The 18,577-nt window shown below is 46.5% G+C and overlaps 1 protein-coding gene across 6 annotated transcripts in view; it reads right to left on the bottom strand.

The window, feature by feature from the left end:
• The window catches only part of TLN2 (talin 2), a 421,578-nt gene that overhangs the window by 127,340 nt on the left and 275,661 nt on the right, over window positions 1-18,577 (bottom strand). For all 6 annotated transcript variants that reach the window (XM_070421588.1, XM_070421561.1, XM_070421564.1 and 3 more), the window contains 10 exons: window positions 18,340-18,441; window positions 17,141-17,217; window positions 14,278-14,458; window positions 13,004-13,117; window positions 10,860-10,968; window positions 9,862-10,070; window positions 9,205-9,303; window positions 5,306-5,473; window positions 3,862-4,156; window positions 920-1,086 (listed from right to left, as the gene is read on the bottom strand). In XM_070421588.1, coding sequence (XP_070277689.1) covers window positions 920-1,086; window positions 3,862-4,156; window positions 5,306-5,473; window positions 9,205-9,303; window positions 9,862-10,070; window positions 10,860-10,968; window positions 13,004-13,117; window positions 14,278-14,458; window positions 17,141-17,217; window positions 18,340-18,441 — 1,521 coding nt within the window. The remainder of the gene's footprint in view (window positions 1-919; window positions 1,087-3,861; window positions 4,157-5,305; window positions 5,474-9,204; window positions 9,304-9,861; window positions 10,071-10,859; window positions 10,969-13,003; window positions 13,118-14,277; window positions 14,459-17,140; window positions 17,218-18,339; window positions 18,442-18,577) is intronic.

An 18,577-nucleotide genomic window follows, 5' to 3' on the forward strand; every position in this document is an offset into this window, starting at 1 on the left:
CTTCAAGCAATGTCTTTGTGATAAAGATGTTTCCTCGCAACAACAACAAAAATACCTACCAGGGGATGTTTCTAAACTGCATCACTAAACAGAAGAAATGCAATGGTGATAATAAACCCATGAGGTCATAGCCTTGGTTGTCCATATACATTAACCTGTGACCTGAAATCCATGGCTTAAAAGATGTGAAGGTAAATCTCCCCCTGCCCATATCTCTGAGACAATTTTATTTTAATGGGCATGACAGGCACGTGTCACGGCTGGAAGAGTCTCCTGTCCTGAAGCACCGGTACATGTGAATGGGCTGAGATTACAGCATAACACAGGGGGACTGAGGGGCAGGGCGGGGGAGAGGGCAGGAATGCCATCCAAAATGCTGTAAGGAAACATCATTCACGAAGGACCATGTCTAGAGATGGCATTCCTAGAGAACCTGAGTTGGAAAGTACAGCGAAGTAGGACAGGTACCCAACGGTACTGAGCGAACTGTAACTGAATTAAAGAAAGAAGCTGATGCCCCTACCCTGGCAGGGAGAGAGGAATGCCGTGCACAGCCCATGGCCACGCTTCCCTCGTGTATTTCCATGGCCCTTTTACGTGTTGCTGTAGGTTAAAGTGTCCACTAGGACCCCAATCGGATTTTAATTAGATCCCAATAAAGCCAATGGAAAAAGAACGTTCAATTAGCAGGGCCTTTGCTGTCAATGGCTGTTGGCACCATGCCCTGAAGAACTTCGTTCATATGCTCCATGACCTTCTCTTTTCCCAGTTGAACAAGGTTAAACACTCCAAAGCCATTGTAGGTTTTAAAAAACAAAAATGCACACTCAGCTGACCATTCTCTATCCTGAAAATTCCTTCCAAACCCTGACTTTTATAACGCTCACTTCTTGTTAGAACAAATCCATTGCAATAGTACCTTTGCTGCTTCCACCATGCGAGCCGTGGAGTCTGCCAGGAGTTTTGCTGCTGCCAGGAGCTTCTTTGAATTCTCCATGTCGATCTCAGCTTCTGCGTCTGACCTCATGGCGTTGACGAGGTCTGAGGTGGCCTGGGCCAGGACCCGCGCCTGGCGCACCATTTCACCTAGAGGGTGGGATTCAGGATAAGGTCTGTTTGTCTGCTTTCTAAAGCTCAGGGTGAAACTTCTGGAGTCAGTCTTGTCTCTACTCCACGGGTGAGAGGAATGGAGAGGAATAAGCCCCTGCGATGATTGAGGCTTGCAGCCGAATTACACCCAACACTGAAAATAGTCCCTGTGGCTATAGGACAATATGCCCAAAACACAGCCAAGTTCCATCTTTAACTCTGAGAAATAAAAATGACATAAGCACCCAAAAAAGGAGCTCTTCGTAAAGAGAAGTCAGGGAACACAATTATGTGGATTTATTGTGTGCGCTCACATTTACTGAATACTTATATAGAAAATGTTATTTACCTCATGTCAAGAACTGCTTACACAAAAGCTCCTATAACAAATTCTTGGAGTAAGTGCATAAAAAACAGTTTCAGATTCTGACCTAATGTGCACGCCACCTGACCCGGATAAGTAATGTCCCCTCGTCTATGTCATTTGGCTCTCGCTAAGAGGAAGCACTGACCCCCACTTCACACCCAAATGCTACGATTTGCCTTGGTTTTCCTTACCCATTGTCCCTTTGCTTACCCTCTTCTTCTCACCCTCTTCTTCTCAATACTTGTTGTGATCTTCTTACTGATAATTGTTTGATTTTACTGTACCTGTGATTTTACTGAAATCCATTTTAACTCCCTTTTGGAAGTGGGAGGAGTATAGAGTCAACATTAACTAAAGAACTTACATATATCTATGCATGACCCATGGACAGACAATAGTGTGGTGGAGGCCTGCTGAGGGGGTGGGAGCAGGGTGGAGGGAATCAGTGAGGGGAATTAAAGGAGATGTGTAATACTTTCAACAATAAATATAAATTTAAAAATACTTTTAAAATCCAGATTACACACACAAAAATAAATAAAACTACTGAAATGTAAGGGATTTCTTCCTCTTCCAAAGGTCTTTGGAGAAGAATGCTGACGTACTGTACTGTTAAAGGTAAAAATGCTTTCAGGAAACTCAAAATGTGCTAAATTCAAGATGTCTTGGATTTGGATCCTGGGACAATAGTAAAAGGACATCACCAGAGGAAAAACTGGTGAAATCCAGGAGTTTAGTTAACAGTAATGCACCAGTGCTCAAATCCGGGCTGACAAACATGCCCCAGGTGAGGGACAGGCTGAAAATGCAAGGAACTGGGAGGGCCGATGAGAACTCTGCACTACCTCTGCAGCTTCTCTGTAAACCTAAAAGTCTTCCAAAATAAAAGGTTTGTTAAAACAGACAAACAAAAGTAACAAAAATAGTCCAAACGTGTGGAGCAATGCTAGGCAGGTGAACAGTTTCGGGCTGGCGGGTGTGAGTAATTTCAGCAGGCTCCACACTGCAGGGCTGGCCCTGGGTGCCTGGTACTTGGCCCTGGGATGACTAAGGCAGAGAATATTGTTCTTGGCCATTTAGAGGAGGCGTGGCTCAGGACACAGAAAAGCGCAAGGTAATTTTCTTTAAAAAAATACTCACTATAAAGTATTGCTCTGCGTTGATGCAGAAGCAGGAAAACAGAGCTTTTACAAACAACTAGTAGGGTTAAAAATTGTGGGCTCTTTCTGGAGAGAAATTTCATAGACACATTTAAAATAAAATAAAAATGTATAGAGCTATAGGCCCAGCATTCCACTGGTAGGAATTTACCCTACATATACTGCCCCCCCCCACTCCCCCTCAAGTAAACCAAAATACTAAAAAGAAAGAGGGAGTTATACATGCATATACATGACTAGGAAGAATAAAAACAAATTGGTAAATGGACAGTTCTGGAGATTTAGATGGGACAGTGATGGGCTGGGTCTGGGGAGACATACTTTTGAACGAATAGATGGAAAAGGTACATTGTACTGTATATTTTTAAATTTTCTGTATATAATGATGTTTGCCACCTTAAGAAAATACCTTTGTGGATGGAAAGAGACTGCCCCTCCTGGGCTGGAGCATGCCTTTGCTATGCAAACTACCCAGTCCTGAGCCACACCTCCTCTAACTGGCCAGCAAGCAATATTCTCTGCCTTAGTCATCCCAGGGCCAAGTACCAGGCACCCAGGGCCAGCCCTGCAGTGTGGAGCCTGCTGAAATTACTCACACCCGCCAGCCGGAAACTGTTCACCTGCCTAGCATTGCCTTCCCCAGGAAACCCCAATAAAGGCCTTCACTGTAACTCTCCCCTCAATCCTATCTTTTGCTGCCTGATGAACCCCTGACCTTGTGTGCACATGGTGAATTCCTCTCAGAGACCGGAGTATAGCAAACTTCTAGCAAGATTCATTCTTTTCTTTTTTTATCCTCACCCAAGAATATGTTTTAGAGAGAGGGGAAGGAGAGAGACATCGATTGGTTTCCTCCCACACACGTCCCGATGGGGGCTGGGAATTGAACCCACGATCCTTTGGTCTGCAGGCCAATGCTCTAACCACTGAGACAAACCAGCCAAGGCATAGCAAGATTCATTCTTGCTTCCTCCATCTCCAACGCGGACATTTGTAGAAAGGGGATTTACTGTGACTGTAAATACTTTTTTAAAAGCCCAGTTAACTGTAAATCTTTAGGTGTTGCTTCGGATGGGCACATTAGGAGCCTTCCGTCCCTTTCCCAGGCTCAGAGAGGAAGGCTCTGATTGAGGGTGATGAGAACTTGCCTTTGCCAGGCACCCAGGTGGCCGTCACCTACCTTACTCTCCATCATCACTGACCCCACCCCCCCACCCCCCCACCCCCCCCGGCCCAACCCCTCACCAGCATCGCCCATGGAGCTGAAGATGCTCTCGGTGACACACATGATGGTGTCGGTGGCCTGGTCATAGCGGCCGATGGGCTCGCCTCGGCTGGCAAACTGTCGCACGTGCTGCAAAAGGTCGTGCAGGGCCTGGCTGACCACGCTGGCCGCCGCGCCGACTTGCTTCAGGAGCTCGCTGTCATCTGTGGCTGCCTGGCAGGCGCGGACGCAGTTCTCCACTGAGCGGTCCACAAGCTTCCCCGCTTCGATCAGCTGCTCCTGGCACACGGGGGAGCTGATGGTGGGGCTCACCACCTGCAGCGGGGCGAGAGCGGGTCTGGGCACTGTGGGTCCTCTTGGACCCCGTGTGCACTAGCTTTGCACCAAGTCCCTCCCTGCTCTGGGCCTCGGTTCCTTAATTACAGGACCAGGAATTAAACTAAACCATCACTGCGGTTTCTCATTTTCACTACCTCACTTTGCCTTTGTGATTTCAGATGCTGCTAATTTTTATCTTTGTTAGGGATCTATAACAATCTATACTACTGACTACTTTCAAAGTCACTTCCAGTATTTACCAACTATGCCTCCTTCTTCAAGAAATGTCTAAAATTGAGTCTTCTGAGCTAGAATAACAAGACAACCAAAAGAATTGCATTTCTTTTTCCAGAGGCACCTGGAACTCTGCTTCATGGTACTTTAACGAACAGGGGATTCTGTCAGTACCTGTGGATATGAGAAGGGTGACCATCCAGGACACCTCTGACAGATGCTGCACATCCTCCCACAGCCTAGGGAAGGCCAGGCAGGGCCAGAGCACGGACCTGTCCTCTACGCTATGTCATCAAGTTGGACACGGACACCTCCCACCTTTGCAGGCATCATCTCATCAGATGGTGGGGTGGAAAGGGTATTTGAGGTCAGGCCCAAGTTAAAAAACTCAGTTCTGCCACCTACTGCTGCTGTGTAATAACATCTAAAGGCCTCAATTTCCTCTTCAGTGAACGGGTGATGGTGATTAACGAGGCTAAGCACAGGGTGTGCGCATTCTGACAACGATGACCTAAGGCCTCACCACCTTCACTCCAACACTGTGCAGAGTAGAAAGGGCCCCACAAGCTCTGCAGTGACTCTGGACCCATTTATCGTGCCGAACTGCACAGCGCAAGGCCCTGTGTGTGCAGGTGTAAATAAGACGTGCTGACACGTCCAAACGGGAGACAGCAGAGGTGGCAGTTAGACACAGGAGGGTACCTCTGCCGGGGCCTTGAACAAAGAGCAAGTGATAAAAGCAGAATTGAGCAGTTTACGTAAAAATCCTGTCACATCACCTAAAAGAGACACCTGAAGCACTTAGTCTCGAACAATTTTAACAAATTTTGCCCCTGCTTCCCCTCAATGACTGGAGGCAGTTAAGAGCACGTGACACTTTGTAGTGAGGGCCGGGGGTGTGAGCCGGCTAACCTTGGCACAGGCCACCAGCTGGGAGGTGGAGAGGGCACACTGGGTGGCAGCGGCGATCACCCTGTTCTGCAGGACCGTGTCTTCGGCCACTTGGGCAACATTCTTTGCCTTTAGTACCAGCATTGCAGCAGCGTTGGCAACAGCTTTGGCCAAACTCATTAAAACGTCCTAAGAAAAAGAAATTAAAAAAAACACAACACGAGTCATTCATTTTGTTTTTCTAATGACCCTTCAGGAAAATAAAATGTGGTGTCCACTTAACCATTTTATTAGAATTCCATTTGACTTCAGTACTTCAGAGTAATACTTTTCCACTTATTTTTCTGAAATGTCAACTTATCTTTGGAGCTAGTTAATGAAGGAGACTCACATCCTAATAACATCTTCTCCTATACATTCATTAAGTAGCACAAGTTTACATCTAAAAGAGGTTAATTTGAGGAAACGGTTTTTATTATAACCACTGATTAACGTCCATGCACTTATCCAATACTGAGAGTCACATCTCTTGAACGTGGTTGTATTGGTGGATCAAATGATGCTGAAATGCATCCAGATGCCACAAATACTATGTGCTGTAGGAAAAATAGAATTCATGGCCTCTGTAACTTGAAAATTCATTTTTTTGTATTTCTACTTTGCACAAGAATCCAAGTGACCATGAATTCAGCCACAACACTGCCTCCAGAGGGCAACGTTGGACATGCACAGACAACACCTACTTCCAGAGCTAAGGGATGCTCTGCACATAAGTTATTCTCAGTGATCCGTAGCCTTCTGCAGAGGGATTAAATTATTATGAAAAGTGGGCAGAGAGTCTACATAAATAAACTAGCTACAAGCCACATAGCTAAAGCTATGACCTCACTGCGGATGCAAGGAGCTCGGAGCCTTTAAAGATCAGCTTATGCTTCAATTCAACAAGAAGGCAATCTGCCTGCAGGACGGGAAATCCTTTGATTTCGGCCACCAGCTTTGTCACCCATCTGTGTGACCTGAAGACTAACCACCGTTACTTTTAATTTACATCTTTGCTTTTAATATTGAAGGCAGTTTATTTGGTTTGGAAATGCCTTCCCAAACATAGGAGCCATTTTTATTTTGAACAAACGTGTGAAGACTCCCCCAGAGGAGATGCGGTCAGAAGTCTTTATTAATTCATCAGATGATAATGAAAAGCACCTTTGATTCTGAATGCAAAGGGCACCCACAACCTTTACAACAATATTTCTTATGAGAAGATAAATTGGAAAGTCTGTCCAAACTGCACAGTTTTACATAGAGCAAAGGCCAATTAGAAACCACCAAGTAAGTGCACTTTAAAATTGACAAAGCCAAGCAGTCTTAAAGGAACAGTCCAGCCCAGTCTGTTTTAGGTCTCTGAAGTTTACTGACTGTCCATGGAAAAACCAAAGCCTGTGATGCCAAAAGTTGAAGATGCCTCTGGGATCTCGCTGGCAATTGTCTGCTGCAATTTTTAGAAATTGCTCCCAACACAGCCCAAAAGGTTACAGTTCTTGGACACCTATAGCTCAAAGATCAGTGAAAACACAACCTGAATGTCACAAATTATTAACAAGATTTAGGCTAACAACTTTCCAAAGGGTCACAATATTCATTCCCTCATTATGAATCCATCTTCGCACACAGAGACAAGGTTTGGTCATGTAGACTCAGGATTATTCTAAAGGGCTTTGTTCGACTCATTTACAGAAACCCTGTTCCTAGTAATTTTGTCCAAAAAAAGAAAAAAAATGCAGTTAGAAAAAGAACGTGATCCTACAGCGATAGTTGCAGACAAGGCCTTTGTCGAACTTTTCAACAAGACAACTATTATGTCGCCCGTGTAAAATAAATCTTTGTTAAGTCTGGGAACATGTTGAGGACCCAAAGAAAAGCTCTGAGATCAGATCTCAAGAATCTGAAAACCAGAGTAAGAAATCCAATGTCAGGAAGCCCAGGGCTGCTCCTAACGAGCGGCTGCAGATCACCTCACGGGGGCGGTGTTTACCCAGGCGCCTTACAGAAACAAAGCGCTCCAGCCAGGCTTTCCTGGGAAGAGAGCCTCCACAGGCCCAGGTCCTGAACCTGAACCTGAACCTGCTGCCCAGCTCGTCTGAACAGAAACAGACATTAGGAAGCAGTTTGCATTTATAGGTGATGAAACTGTCAAAGGAAAAAAGGCAGTCTTCAACACACAAGGATACCTGAGATATCTCAAGACAGCACTGTGACTTCCCTCTCAACCGCCCCGAACACTTTGGGGAAACAGTATTTTTGAGGAAAGTACATTGGTCACTTCAAGATCATGAAGCCTAGAAAGCCAAGCATGGAATCTCGTATCCACACAGTTCCTTAGTAAGGGTCTGCCTATGAAGAATTATCTGCTCTAATACAAAAGCCAAAGGGCTCTTTGGGATCTGAGTCAGGAGGAGTCAGGATGGGGACACAGTTAGCTTGGAGTTAGTGGGATATATGCCAGGAATGCTGGATTGTGGGTCTCACCCCCATCATGAGGTGAATGTTCGAGCACTGAGGTGTTACTGCAGGATATGAATGAGTCCCATGGCTCCAGCACCACAGGTGTGGATGAGGAGGAGAAACAATACATGTGTGGATGGAATTGCATGTTTCGTGAATCACAAGATACACAGTCATGTCCTAGTGTAACATGCATCTTGTGTTGATGAGATTTGGTAGTGCTAAGTAAAATGGCATGCAAAACTGCCACAGAGGAAGCTAGAAACTTAAATGCTAGCGTAAAGCTGAATGATCTTTTTATTCTCAATTCTGCAGAATTCCTCAACACTGAACTGGACATGAGATTTGGAGAAGGGCATCTTTCTAGAGGACTGCAACCATTTCATTAAAATGTACTGATACACAATTTGAAAAATTAAGATTTAAGAAGAGGAGAAAGAGAAGTGGAGGGCATCTGCCCGCAAGTATGTAAGAAGAGAAGCTCATTCGAGCCCGAGGCTCCCAGCAGCAGGCCTCGGCACCTCATCTGTGGTGGCTGGCAATGGAGGCAGACAAGTTGAGATCCCATCTGAGCTGGCAGTACATCAAAGCAGCTGCAAACAGTGGCTACAGCTGTTCACCAGAGAACAGAGAGCACATGCCCATGGTAATGAAAACGAAGGGTGACAAAAAACACTTCACCACGTTTGTGGTTTTGGATGACACAGACTGACAATAGACACACCTCTAAATATGAAGGAAAGCCTGTGCTCTGTGTGTGTGAGTGCGCAGCACACTCTGTCACTCTCATATGTGGACTCCAGGGTAATTCAATTAAAAACTGCCCCCAGGCCCAGCCGGCGTGGCTCAGTGGTTGAGCGTCCACCTATGAACCAGGAGGTCATGGCTCGATTCCCGGTCAGGGCACATGCCCAGATTGTGGGCTTGATCCCCAGTGTGAGGTGTGTAGGAGGCAACCAATCAATGATTCTTTCTCATCACTAATATTTCTATTTCTCTCTCCCTCTTCCTTCCTCTCTGAAATCAATAAAAAGATATTTTAAGAAAACAAAAACAACAAAAACCTCCCTCAAATAGATAAAACAAGATTGTCCACGAGTTGATTCTTGGGAAGGCTGGGTGGTAGATACAAGGGAGTTCATGATATTATTCCCTTCACTTTTGTGTTTAAAAAATGTCAGTATATTGACCAATGAGAACAGTTAAATAAGTGCTGTATAATGACGACTGTAAGTGAAATGAGTTTTCCAATTAAAAAAATTAAATTAACACACAAACCCCTCACCCCCAAGATAATCCACCCCAATCTTATTCTTGACAGCTCAAGGAAGATTTGGTTTTACATTACATTTTCCCCGTTTAGGTCTAGACAATCACTTAGGCTCCCTTCCAAGACTTATGGGCTGCAAATATCTTACTTGGAATCGCTCATCAGTCTCATTCTCTCCGATCTGTCTCAGAAGATCCCCACTGGCCTGTCCAATGCTTCCAGCAGCCGTCAAAACCGTCTGTCGGGGCTATGAACAAAGAACACACATTGGTTGGAAGGAAAATGCACTTCCTGCGCAGTACTGACTGACAGGCAGTGCTGGGAGGGAACCTGCAGGATTGGCAGTCCTGCACCTAAACAAGAATCTCCGACTATCTGCCAGCCAGGAGACATAACGTCCTGGCCAAATCTGTGCAAGGAAGTGCCCGAGGTCTCACAAACCAGTGGACGGGTTCGAAATGTTGAATGAAGGAGTCTTGTTCAGCTGGTAGGAAGGTGACGCATGCTTTATGGAATTTAGGGTGAAAAACTTGTATCCCTTTTAAACGTGTATTTGTCACATCTGTTCATTTCTGAGTACCTTGGGAGGGAGAAGGGAGGCTTCCTACTAAGAGTTCAACTAGTCCTGAATGTTGAACCATCGGTTCTGAACCCAGTTTAACAAGGTGCAAACCCTACCGCTTTTTCACCTGCCCCATCAGGATGGAAGGAACAGCTCTAGAAGCAAGAGCCCAATCCCTGGAACTCAAAGACTGCACCTGTCGCAGCAGAACCCAAGAGACGGCTTGCCCCAAGAAGAGCTCACCTCTCCAGAAGTAGGCTGCACCGCTTTCAGCAAGTCTGACACTGCCCCAGCGAGGGTCCTTGCAGCTCTGAGCAAGTCCTCCCCGCTGCCCACTTCATCGTCCATGAGGGCCGCCAAGAGCTTCACGCCCTTGGACATCTCCGTCAGGTTGGAAGAAATGGTGGTGATTGCACACCCCACAGCTGTGTAGTCCGTGTCTGCCGGGTCACCTGGGACAGAGAAGGACCATCTCGGTCAAAGGAGGGTGGTGAAGAGGGAGGAGAGCCCAGTTGGGCAGGAGGTACGTGGCCAGGGGGCAGCAGCTCGCCACCCACCACTCTGCAGGAGTCAGACACAAGGCACCGCATGTGCACAGTGAGATGGGTGGCTCCCTATCTCCAAGATGCTGCTCTTCACAGGCGCCTCCACCCTGAGGCCGCCTACAGTGCAATGCTGAGCACAGGCACCTTTGAAATTCCAAAGAAAGGCTGAGCATCTCACGGCCTTTTGCATTAGGCCACTGTCAGCAGCTTAGGGAGGTCAACTCTGCTGCTGAAACGGTCAGGCTGCTCAGGGAAGCGAAGACATTCCCTGGCCCTCACTTGACAGTGTTGGGCGGGGAGTGATGCTACGGCAGAAGAGACTACTGCTGGACAAGCCAGGAGGCGCGCACGACGGATCTCGTCACTCAGACTGTAAGCTCCCAGAGGGGAGAAACAGGCCTCCACGTACTTTGAAGTATGTCCAGCACACTGATGAACAAGGAGAAGGGTGACATAAGTGCTTTTTAATGACGCTACATGATACAGACACAAAGGGATGGATAGTCTCCACATTTCTCCTGGGTCAGTGGGAGAAAATGCCTGAAGCACACAGGGTGCCTCAAAATAGACTGTCGTCTCATAATATGAAAATCTGTTTCAATCAAAGAACCTTTTTTAAAACACACACACACACACACACACACACACACACACACACAAAAACCACAACATACCACAAACCCCTCAGGGTCTTACCGGCAGTGAGGTTAACAACTGAAGCTGTTCCAGCTGTGATGGCATCGACCTGAGAGTGGATTTCGTGTTTGGATTCGTCGACTTTATTCTGAACCCATACCCTAGACGCCTGCAAAACCAGACAAGCACATGACACAATCACTGCACGGAATTACCCAGGAAACCAGAGAAGTCGTGCCATAAAATGAGACCAGTGTTCTGGCTACGCTCTTTACTGGGCCGACACCAACGAGACCCTGAAGTCATCTTAAACAATGTCTGTAACAGGCCTTTTGCTCCTGCATTGAGGCTAAACAGCATGTAAATTTTCCACGTTTTTTACGCTGGTTGTTTTTTTTTAACTTTCAAGATCTTACACAAATTCTATGTAGCTGTATTTAGGTGAAGTCAATAAAAATGAGAATAGTTGATGTCTCATGATAATACTGCATGTTAGCGCCAGCAATTGTTGCTAATTTTTTCTTGTTTTTTAGAGAAAGTGTATAGAATTAGGGTGTCTCAGCTCATGAGTGTTCTCTGTCAACGTGGGGATTGTCTTCTGTTTACAACATGAATGCCACATAGATGTGGTTCCTTTCCTGGCAGGATTTTGGGGGGGAGGGGGGTGGATGGGTCAAGACCCCTGTTCTAGATCCAGCTCTACCATTAACAAGTGGTACAACCTTGGGCAAATTACATCCAGGCCCTGAATCTCACATTTCTTACACTGTAGATATTCAATGGTTTCTAACAGCCTTCCCAGCTCTTACAGTTTATGTTCATGGGAACCTACAGATAGCAAATTCTCTTTTCTGGCATTTCTGGACTTAGTCAAATGACCATTTACACTATTAATGGCAACCCTATGGAAATAGACTGATGCTGATCTGCTCCCTAAAACATTCCAAAAATACTAATCTAGGTTCAGGATGTGCCTAGCACTACTAATATGTTTTGTATACTAATTCTTAGAAAATTGATGCAGAATGTTAAATCCCAATATATTAAAATTCTACCTTACAATTGTGCTGAGTTTGGGAGTCTGCCATGTTTCACTCTGACGTTCCCCAGAGCAAATGTTTAATGATTTCTGGGAGACACGGCACTGAGACAAGCAGTACCCTGCATGTATACAAGTACACAAATGAACAACAGGGCTTCAGGGAGAACTTGGAGCAGTTTGTCCTGGCTGGACAAGATGAGCTACAGACTGTATCTTGGTTCTGGCCCCTATGATGGCCCTGTCAGTCCTAAAACAGTGGATTTCAACCCTGGCTGCCCAGTAGAGTCACCTGGGAAAGTGGAAAAGCACTATTACCCAGGCCACCCCCAGAGACACAGATTTGTTTGGCTTAAGCCTTAGGCTTTGGCCTTCAAGCTCCTCAGGTGATTCTAATGTGCAAAGGAGGGCTGAGAAGAACTAAAATGTAGATTCTGATTCTGAAGGGGAAGGCCCACGATTTTGCACTCTCAGGAAACCCCAGGTGTTGCCAGTGCTGCTGGCCCCTGGACTATGATCTGCAAAGCAAGGGGCCCGGTGACTCCATGCGGCAGTAGCTACAGGACCGCAGCTAATTACCCCGCCCTGCTGAACAGCTCAGGAGTAGTGGTTCTCAAAGCATGGTCCCCAGAAAAGTGGCAACAGCATCACCAGAGACCTTGCTGGACATGCACGTTCTCAGGCCCCGCCCCACACCTACTGAGTCAGAAGCAACCTGTTTGAACAAGCCCTCCTAGCGGTTCTGTTGCATGCTAAGGTTTGAAACCCACTTGTAATAACAAAAGCAGCTGATACTCATGAGCTCTCATGTGTGTTAGGTGCTTTATTAAGAACTCTGCACGTGATTAGATTATCGAGTCCTCACTACCACCCTACTTATGGATGACATATGGAGGCTTAGAGGAAGTTGCCAGATTCACGCAGCCACCGGGCAGTGGAGCTGGGGATTGAGCCCACATGATGTGACTCTAGGGCCCAAGCTATGAGCCCTCGCCAGGTACTGCCAGCAGCCAATAGCACCCTATGAGTCTCTCCTCCTAGGAGAGTCAACGCCTCGTTATCTTGGAAAAGGCATGGTTTTCACTTCACCTGGCTGAGTCCAGAGTGCACAGCCCTGTGTCCTGCCTGGGCAGAGACACTGAATGAAACCACGTGCAATATTTACCATATCCTGGCCAAGAGGCGGCAGTGAGTCAAGCTCGCTGAGGTCGTCCTGGGCCTGCTGGACAGCATGCATGCTTGTGTTGATGGTCCCCATAAGGGCCTGCTGGGCCGAGGTCTACAAAGACAGATAAACACAAGGTGGTCATACCGTGGCTCCAGCCCTCTATACAAAACAAGTTGAAACTGAACCCCTGCTCAAGACAAAGTGACCCAGGGTACAATTCCAAACTGCCCAAACCACCTCTCATTGGAGAACTTAGTTAGCTGACAAGAAGGCTCAGAAAGTGTCCTTGTGAGGGAGTGAAGGGGATCCAGTCCTTGAGTACTGAATATAAAAGACCTCAGGCATGGGAAGCGTGTGTTACACCAGAACTCTTCCTGGTAAAGGATTCCACCTCCACCTACAGGCAACATGCCTCTTCAGAATCGAATTATTTCTGAGCTTTCAGTCTCTTCAGCTTTCAAACAGTTCTTGCCCCAAAGCACAGGATCCCTGAGTAGGCCCAAGAGAGACACTGCAGCAGGGGGACCATCACAGTGGAAGGAACCAATGATCTACTGGGGGAAGGGGGTGTGGTTCACTACAGACCGGGTCTACTCCTAAGACTCTCCGAGGGGTATCTGGGCTAATTACTAGTAGCAGCTTGACACTGCTAAGGCAAGGAAGCAGGTTTCTACCAGTCACATGGAGAGGACACTGTTTCTCTTCCAGCCCCAGAGGACAACTGTGATCCTAGACAGGAAGGTACCAGTGCCACACAATTAAAAGGAAATATGCTGAACGGATGGAACTGGAGAGCACTATGTTAAGCGAAATAAGCCAGTCGGAGAAAGATAAATATCACATGATCTCACTCATATGTGGGATATAATGATCAACATAATTTGATGAACAAGAATAGATCCAGAGACAAAAGGCAGGGGAGGCGGGGGGGGTAGCGAGCAACCAAAGGACTTATATGCATGCATATTAGCATAACCAATGGACACAGACACTGGGGTGGTGGGGGCTTGCCCGGGGTGGGAATGACTGGGGTTGGGGGGTGTGCCAATTGGGGAAAAAGGAGACATATGTAAAACTGTAGACAATAAAAAATTTTAAAAAAGGAAACATGCTGAGAGTTAGGCGTCAGGACTGCACAGCTGAAGAGCCAGGATCCAGACAGGAGCTAGCAAGAGTGTGGATGGCACACAGCCTAGCCCCACGCTGACGCCCCTCCCTGCACACCAGAGGCAGCACCCTGACGTGCAGGGTGAGTGCCCGGGGAGCCTCACCAGTGGGGGCATGTGGCCTCGGTGCATCTGCCCAACCATGACCTGCTGCTGCGGCGAGGGCATGCTGCCAACGTTGAAGGTCTCTGGCCCGCTGGAGCCAGAGCGCATCACGGCCGGCAGCGCCACGGAGCCGTGCTCCACCTTGCCCGTCCGGTTGAACTGCTGCTGCAGGATGGTGGACCTGTGGGGGACAGGCAGTTGGTCACTGTGAGATGGCTACTCATGTGCACTGTCATGGACACCACAACTGTCATGAATATTTGCTGCTTTATGCCGTGGAGGCCAACTGAAAAGAGGCACGCATAGACAGGACTGTGAACGAAGAGGCAGACTGAAATGCTCCATTGAAGAAGAACCCTGAGGTGAATGCTTTTTAAAATAGTAATATAAATAACCACTCCCAATGGAGTTAATAGTTTCACGTTACATGCAATCAGTTGTTCTTAAACACACACAGAGATAGTCCTATAACAAAGATGTTCCAGGTATAAGTGAGTTTTGTATACACTGACTTATTCAGCAAATCCTACTGAAATAGCATTCATTCAACAAATACCTACTGTGTGCCAGGTTCTATTCCAGGCATGGGAACATTTAACCTTAGCTTAAAGGGAGAAGTATGGAAATAAACCTAAAGAAATCTCCACAGCTTCGACCCCCTCCTGTAGGTCCAATGCCATTGGCCATGGAGGATTTCAAACACGCTTGGAGCCTTGATGATGGGACACACTGGCACCTCTTCCAAATGCTTTCAGCTGAAGTCTGGGAAGACTCTTCGGGCACCCAGTAAGGCACAATATATCAGTTTTTCACTGCTTAATACTTTCTTCAAATGAATGATGAGTGCAAAGGACTTGGAACATATGAAGCTAAGAAGTCTGAGGATGGCATACCTGCCTCAGTAGCCCAGTGGACAAACCCGCAGGGGGAGTCTGGAGGAGTCTGGGTGCATGTGTGGGAGGGAGCAGGGTTGGTGAGTTCTTGCATTTAGGGCAGGAGCCTCTGTTCCCGAGTATTCAGACCATCATGGATCACTCCCCATTGTCCAGGGCAAAGCTATGAGCCATGCTAGGACACCAAGCAGCAGGCATGCATGGAGAAACATCACTGTCTATGGAGGGAGTGACACTAGGGAGAGGGGTCTGTGGCTCCTGTAGGAGGTCAGCTGAAAGCTGGGATCCCACCAACGTCTAATGCAGGGAGAAGTGGAAGATCTAGTGATGCGACCACCTGGACCATTTTTCCTGTCTGCCTTGACCAGCCCCCATCCTGATGCCCAGGGGTAGGGGGCAGCACGCTGGGCTCAGACACTTGCTGAGCTCTTCCTAGGTGAAGTGCAAGTGCAGCAGAGTCCTCTGTGGTGAATGCCGCATCCTGTCAGGAAGCACTCACTAATTTCCACCTAATGGTCATTTACAATTCTGAGAACTTAGGGAGTTTTGCCAGAGGTAGCAAGTACAGTATTTGAAATGAGTCACATCAAGTTTGGTTCCAACCTGTGTACTGATGGGACAAATGGGAAAACACCTTCAAGGTGATTATGAAGCAAACTGTGAGAAAGAGGTACAGGGTGGTGATGATAGAGAAACAAGTACTATGACTAAACAAGTTCAAATGCTGGGCTCTCTCCAATTTTCTGGCACCGTATTAGAGGAAATATCACAAGATCTGAATGTGAGTACTGGCACTGCCACATGAAGGCACCTCAACTAACTTCCATGAGCTTCCGTTTCTGTATCTCTGAATGGCAGAGGACAACATGTGGGTACCTCTGCCATAGGGGGTTGTTGTTGGGGCCAAATAAGATAGAATGTGGGACACACACAGTAAAGACAAAAAGGTTACTCCAGCCCTGACCGGTTTGGCTCGGTGGATGGAGCGTTGGTCTGCAGACTGAAGGGTCCCAGGTTCGATTCCGGTCAAGGGCATGTACCTTGGTTGTGGGCACATCCCCAGTGGGGGGTGTACGGGAGGCAGCTGATCGATGTTTCTCTCTCATCGATGTTTCTAACTCTCTATCCCTCTCCCTTCCTCTCTGTAAAAAATCAATAAAAATATATATATTTTTAAAAAGTTATTCCAACACTCTATTTAACAAAAGCGGGGGGGGGGGGGGGGGGGGGGCGTGCTGCACAGGTTTCCATTCAATGGGGCTAAGTTGAGATAGTTCTGAATTTAATATGATGATGATGATGGCAACAGCAAACATTCATTCTGTGCCAGGCATTGTTTTATGTGCTTCATTAGCAAGTCAATCAGCAAAATAAAACTTATAAGGAGATATTATCATTATTCCCATTTTATAAATGAGATGGGGCGGGGGGCGGGGAGGGGCAGAGAAAACTCATAATGTCCACAAACCCGCAAATGAAAAATACAGCCCGCAGATTTGAAGCCCAAGTTTGGCTGCAGCATCCATGTTCTTACCCACTTCCTTCTGCAACATTACAATATGTGTACCAAGTGTGGCCCACAAACAGTAACCCTTCCACTGGCTGGATCCCTTCCCCCAAAGGGACAGGATCAAACAAAAGCTTGCTCTCCAGCCCTTTGATGAAAAGGATGCGGTTTATGAGGTTTACATCAGAAATGCAGACCAGGACTCCTGAATGTTCCCTGCTGCTGAAGATGGATTAGACACCTGTTCAGTGTCTCTCTGAAATCGTTAACCCCCAGCTCCCCAGACACCCTGAGCACCGACACTGATGGTCTGGGACCACACTTCAACAAGCCAGACTCATCGCCATCATCCATTGTCTTCTCCTCCATGTGAAGAACTTCCGGGCAACAGGCCCAGAGTGGGCAGGAGGACCCCTGCCATGCAGTGGGAAGGCAGCTCTCCAGCGCTCTTAACAACACTTACTTTTTTGGGGAGACAGACTCTTCTAACATAGTTGACTCCTCATCACCCTCTAGTCCAAATCTATCTTTACTTTGTTTCTAGAGGTAAAACAAAACACAGAAACAAAAATCAGCAGGTCTTTACATAAGAACGTTTTAACACTCCGGTGTGGGGTGAATTTCCCGCCAAAATATAAGATGGCGCGGGCAATTATTTAGGTTTCCCGCGCAAAATCAGGGATTTTTATGATACCTATTACCCCAATGGGTATGAAACGGTTCGCATACGCAGGTAGGTATCTTTGTGAATGGCAAACAAACAAATATTTGGTAATACGCAGTTACAATCGGCCCGAGTTTACACGTTTCCCGCACTCCACCGCAAATCTATATGAACCGAGTTAAGACGGCTCCCTCGGAGTACGCGCAATTCACGAGAGCCGACTTAACTCGTTTCCCCCACTCCAAGTGTTAAAAGGTGTCACACAAGCAAAAGCGTGGAGATTTATAGCAAATTCCTTAGATTGAATATTTAATAAGTTATGGGTGAACAAAGGCAATAAAAATAAATTATTTACTATGCAGAGATATATAATGTCTTCTGCATTTATTATTGCACAGACCTAATTTCATATAATTAAAATCAAGATGCAGATATTAACACTTTAGTAGAACTTGGTTCTTTGAATGGACTGTATCTAAAAGCTTTAGCAAACTTGTCTGTATACCACAATGGCATATAACCTTGTTATATTTAGGGAATAAAAACAACATGAAAAATACAAAAACATCTTCAGACCCTCAACCTGGGCTCCTACAGAGGCTGGAAAGTGTAACGTAACTACCTAGAGAGGAAGATGCCGAGGGGTTAGTTAGGTTCATTCATTAGCTAAGTGATGCACTACCACTAATTACCTGGCAGTCAGTGATACAGATGATCTGCAGCAAAATCAGAAATTCTCATAGGATCTTTAGGTCAAAGACCACACACTCAAGCAATCTCAACATCATAGATTAAATTAGTGAATCACGTACTTCAAATAAGGTGTTTTTTGTGTGTGTGTGTTTGCCAGGTAGCCATATCATCTAAACCAGCGGTCGCCAACCTTTCGGACCTCGTGGACCACCAGTGGTCCGTGGACCACCAGTTGGCGACCTCTGATCTAAACTGAGTCTTAATAAAGAAACCTTGCTTTTCCAATTGGCATCAGTAGGAAATACCTTTTTGAGGATGATATCAATGTAGCCTGCAATCAGCTGGGATATTTGCTCTCCCTCGGTGGTTTGCACTGAGTAGTAACTTTCCTGATATTCCCCGAAATCCTGGAGGGGGAAAGCAGCATTAGGAGAAATATAATAAATCAGATATATCAGCAGTTTTAAAGGTGAGAAGGTCCAGGTTCAAGATGGCATAGACTTAACATGTCCCTGCTCTTCCCCTCTAAATACAACCAAACAT

The sequence above is a fragment of the Myotis yumanensis genome, unplaced genomic scaffold, assembly GCF_028538775.1.
Source record: "Myotis yumanensis isolate MYYU_CA2020_CCGP unplaced genomic scaffold, mMyoYum1.0.hap1 SCAF_1, whole genome shotgun sequence".
Classification (NCBI taxonomy): domain Eukaryota; kingdom Metazoa; phylum Chordata; class Mammalia; order Chiroptera; family Vespertilionidae; genus Myotis; species Myotis yumanensis.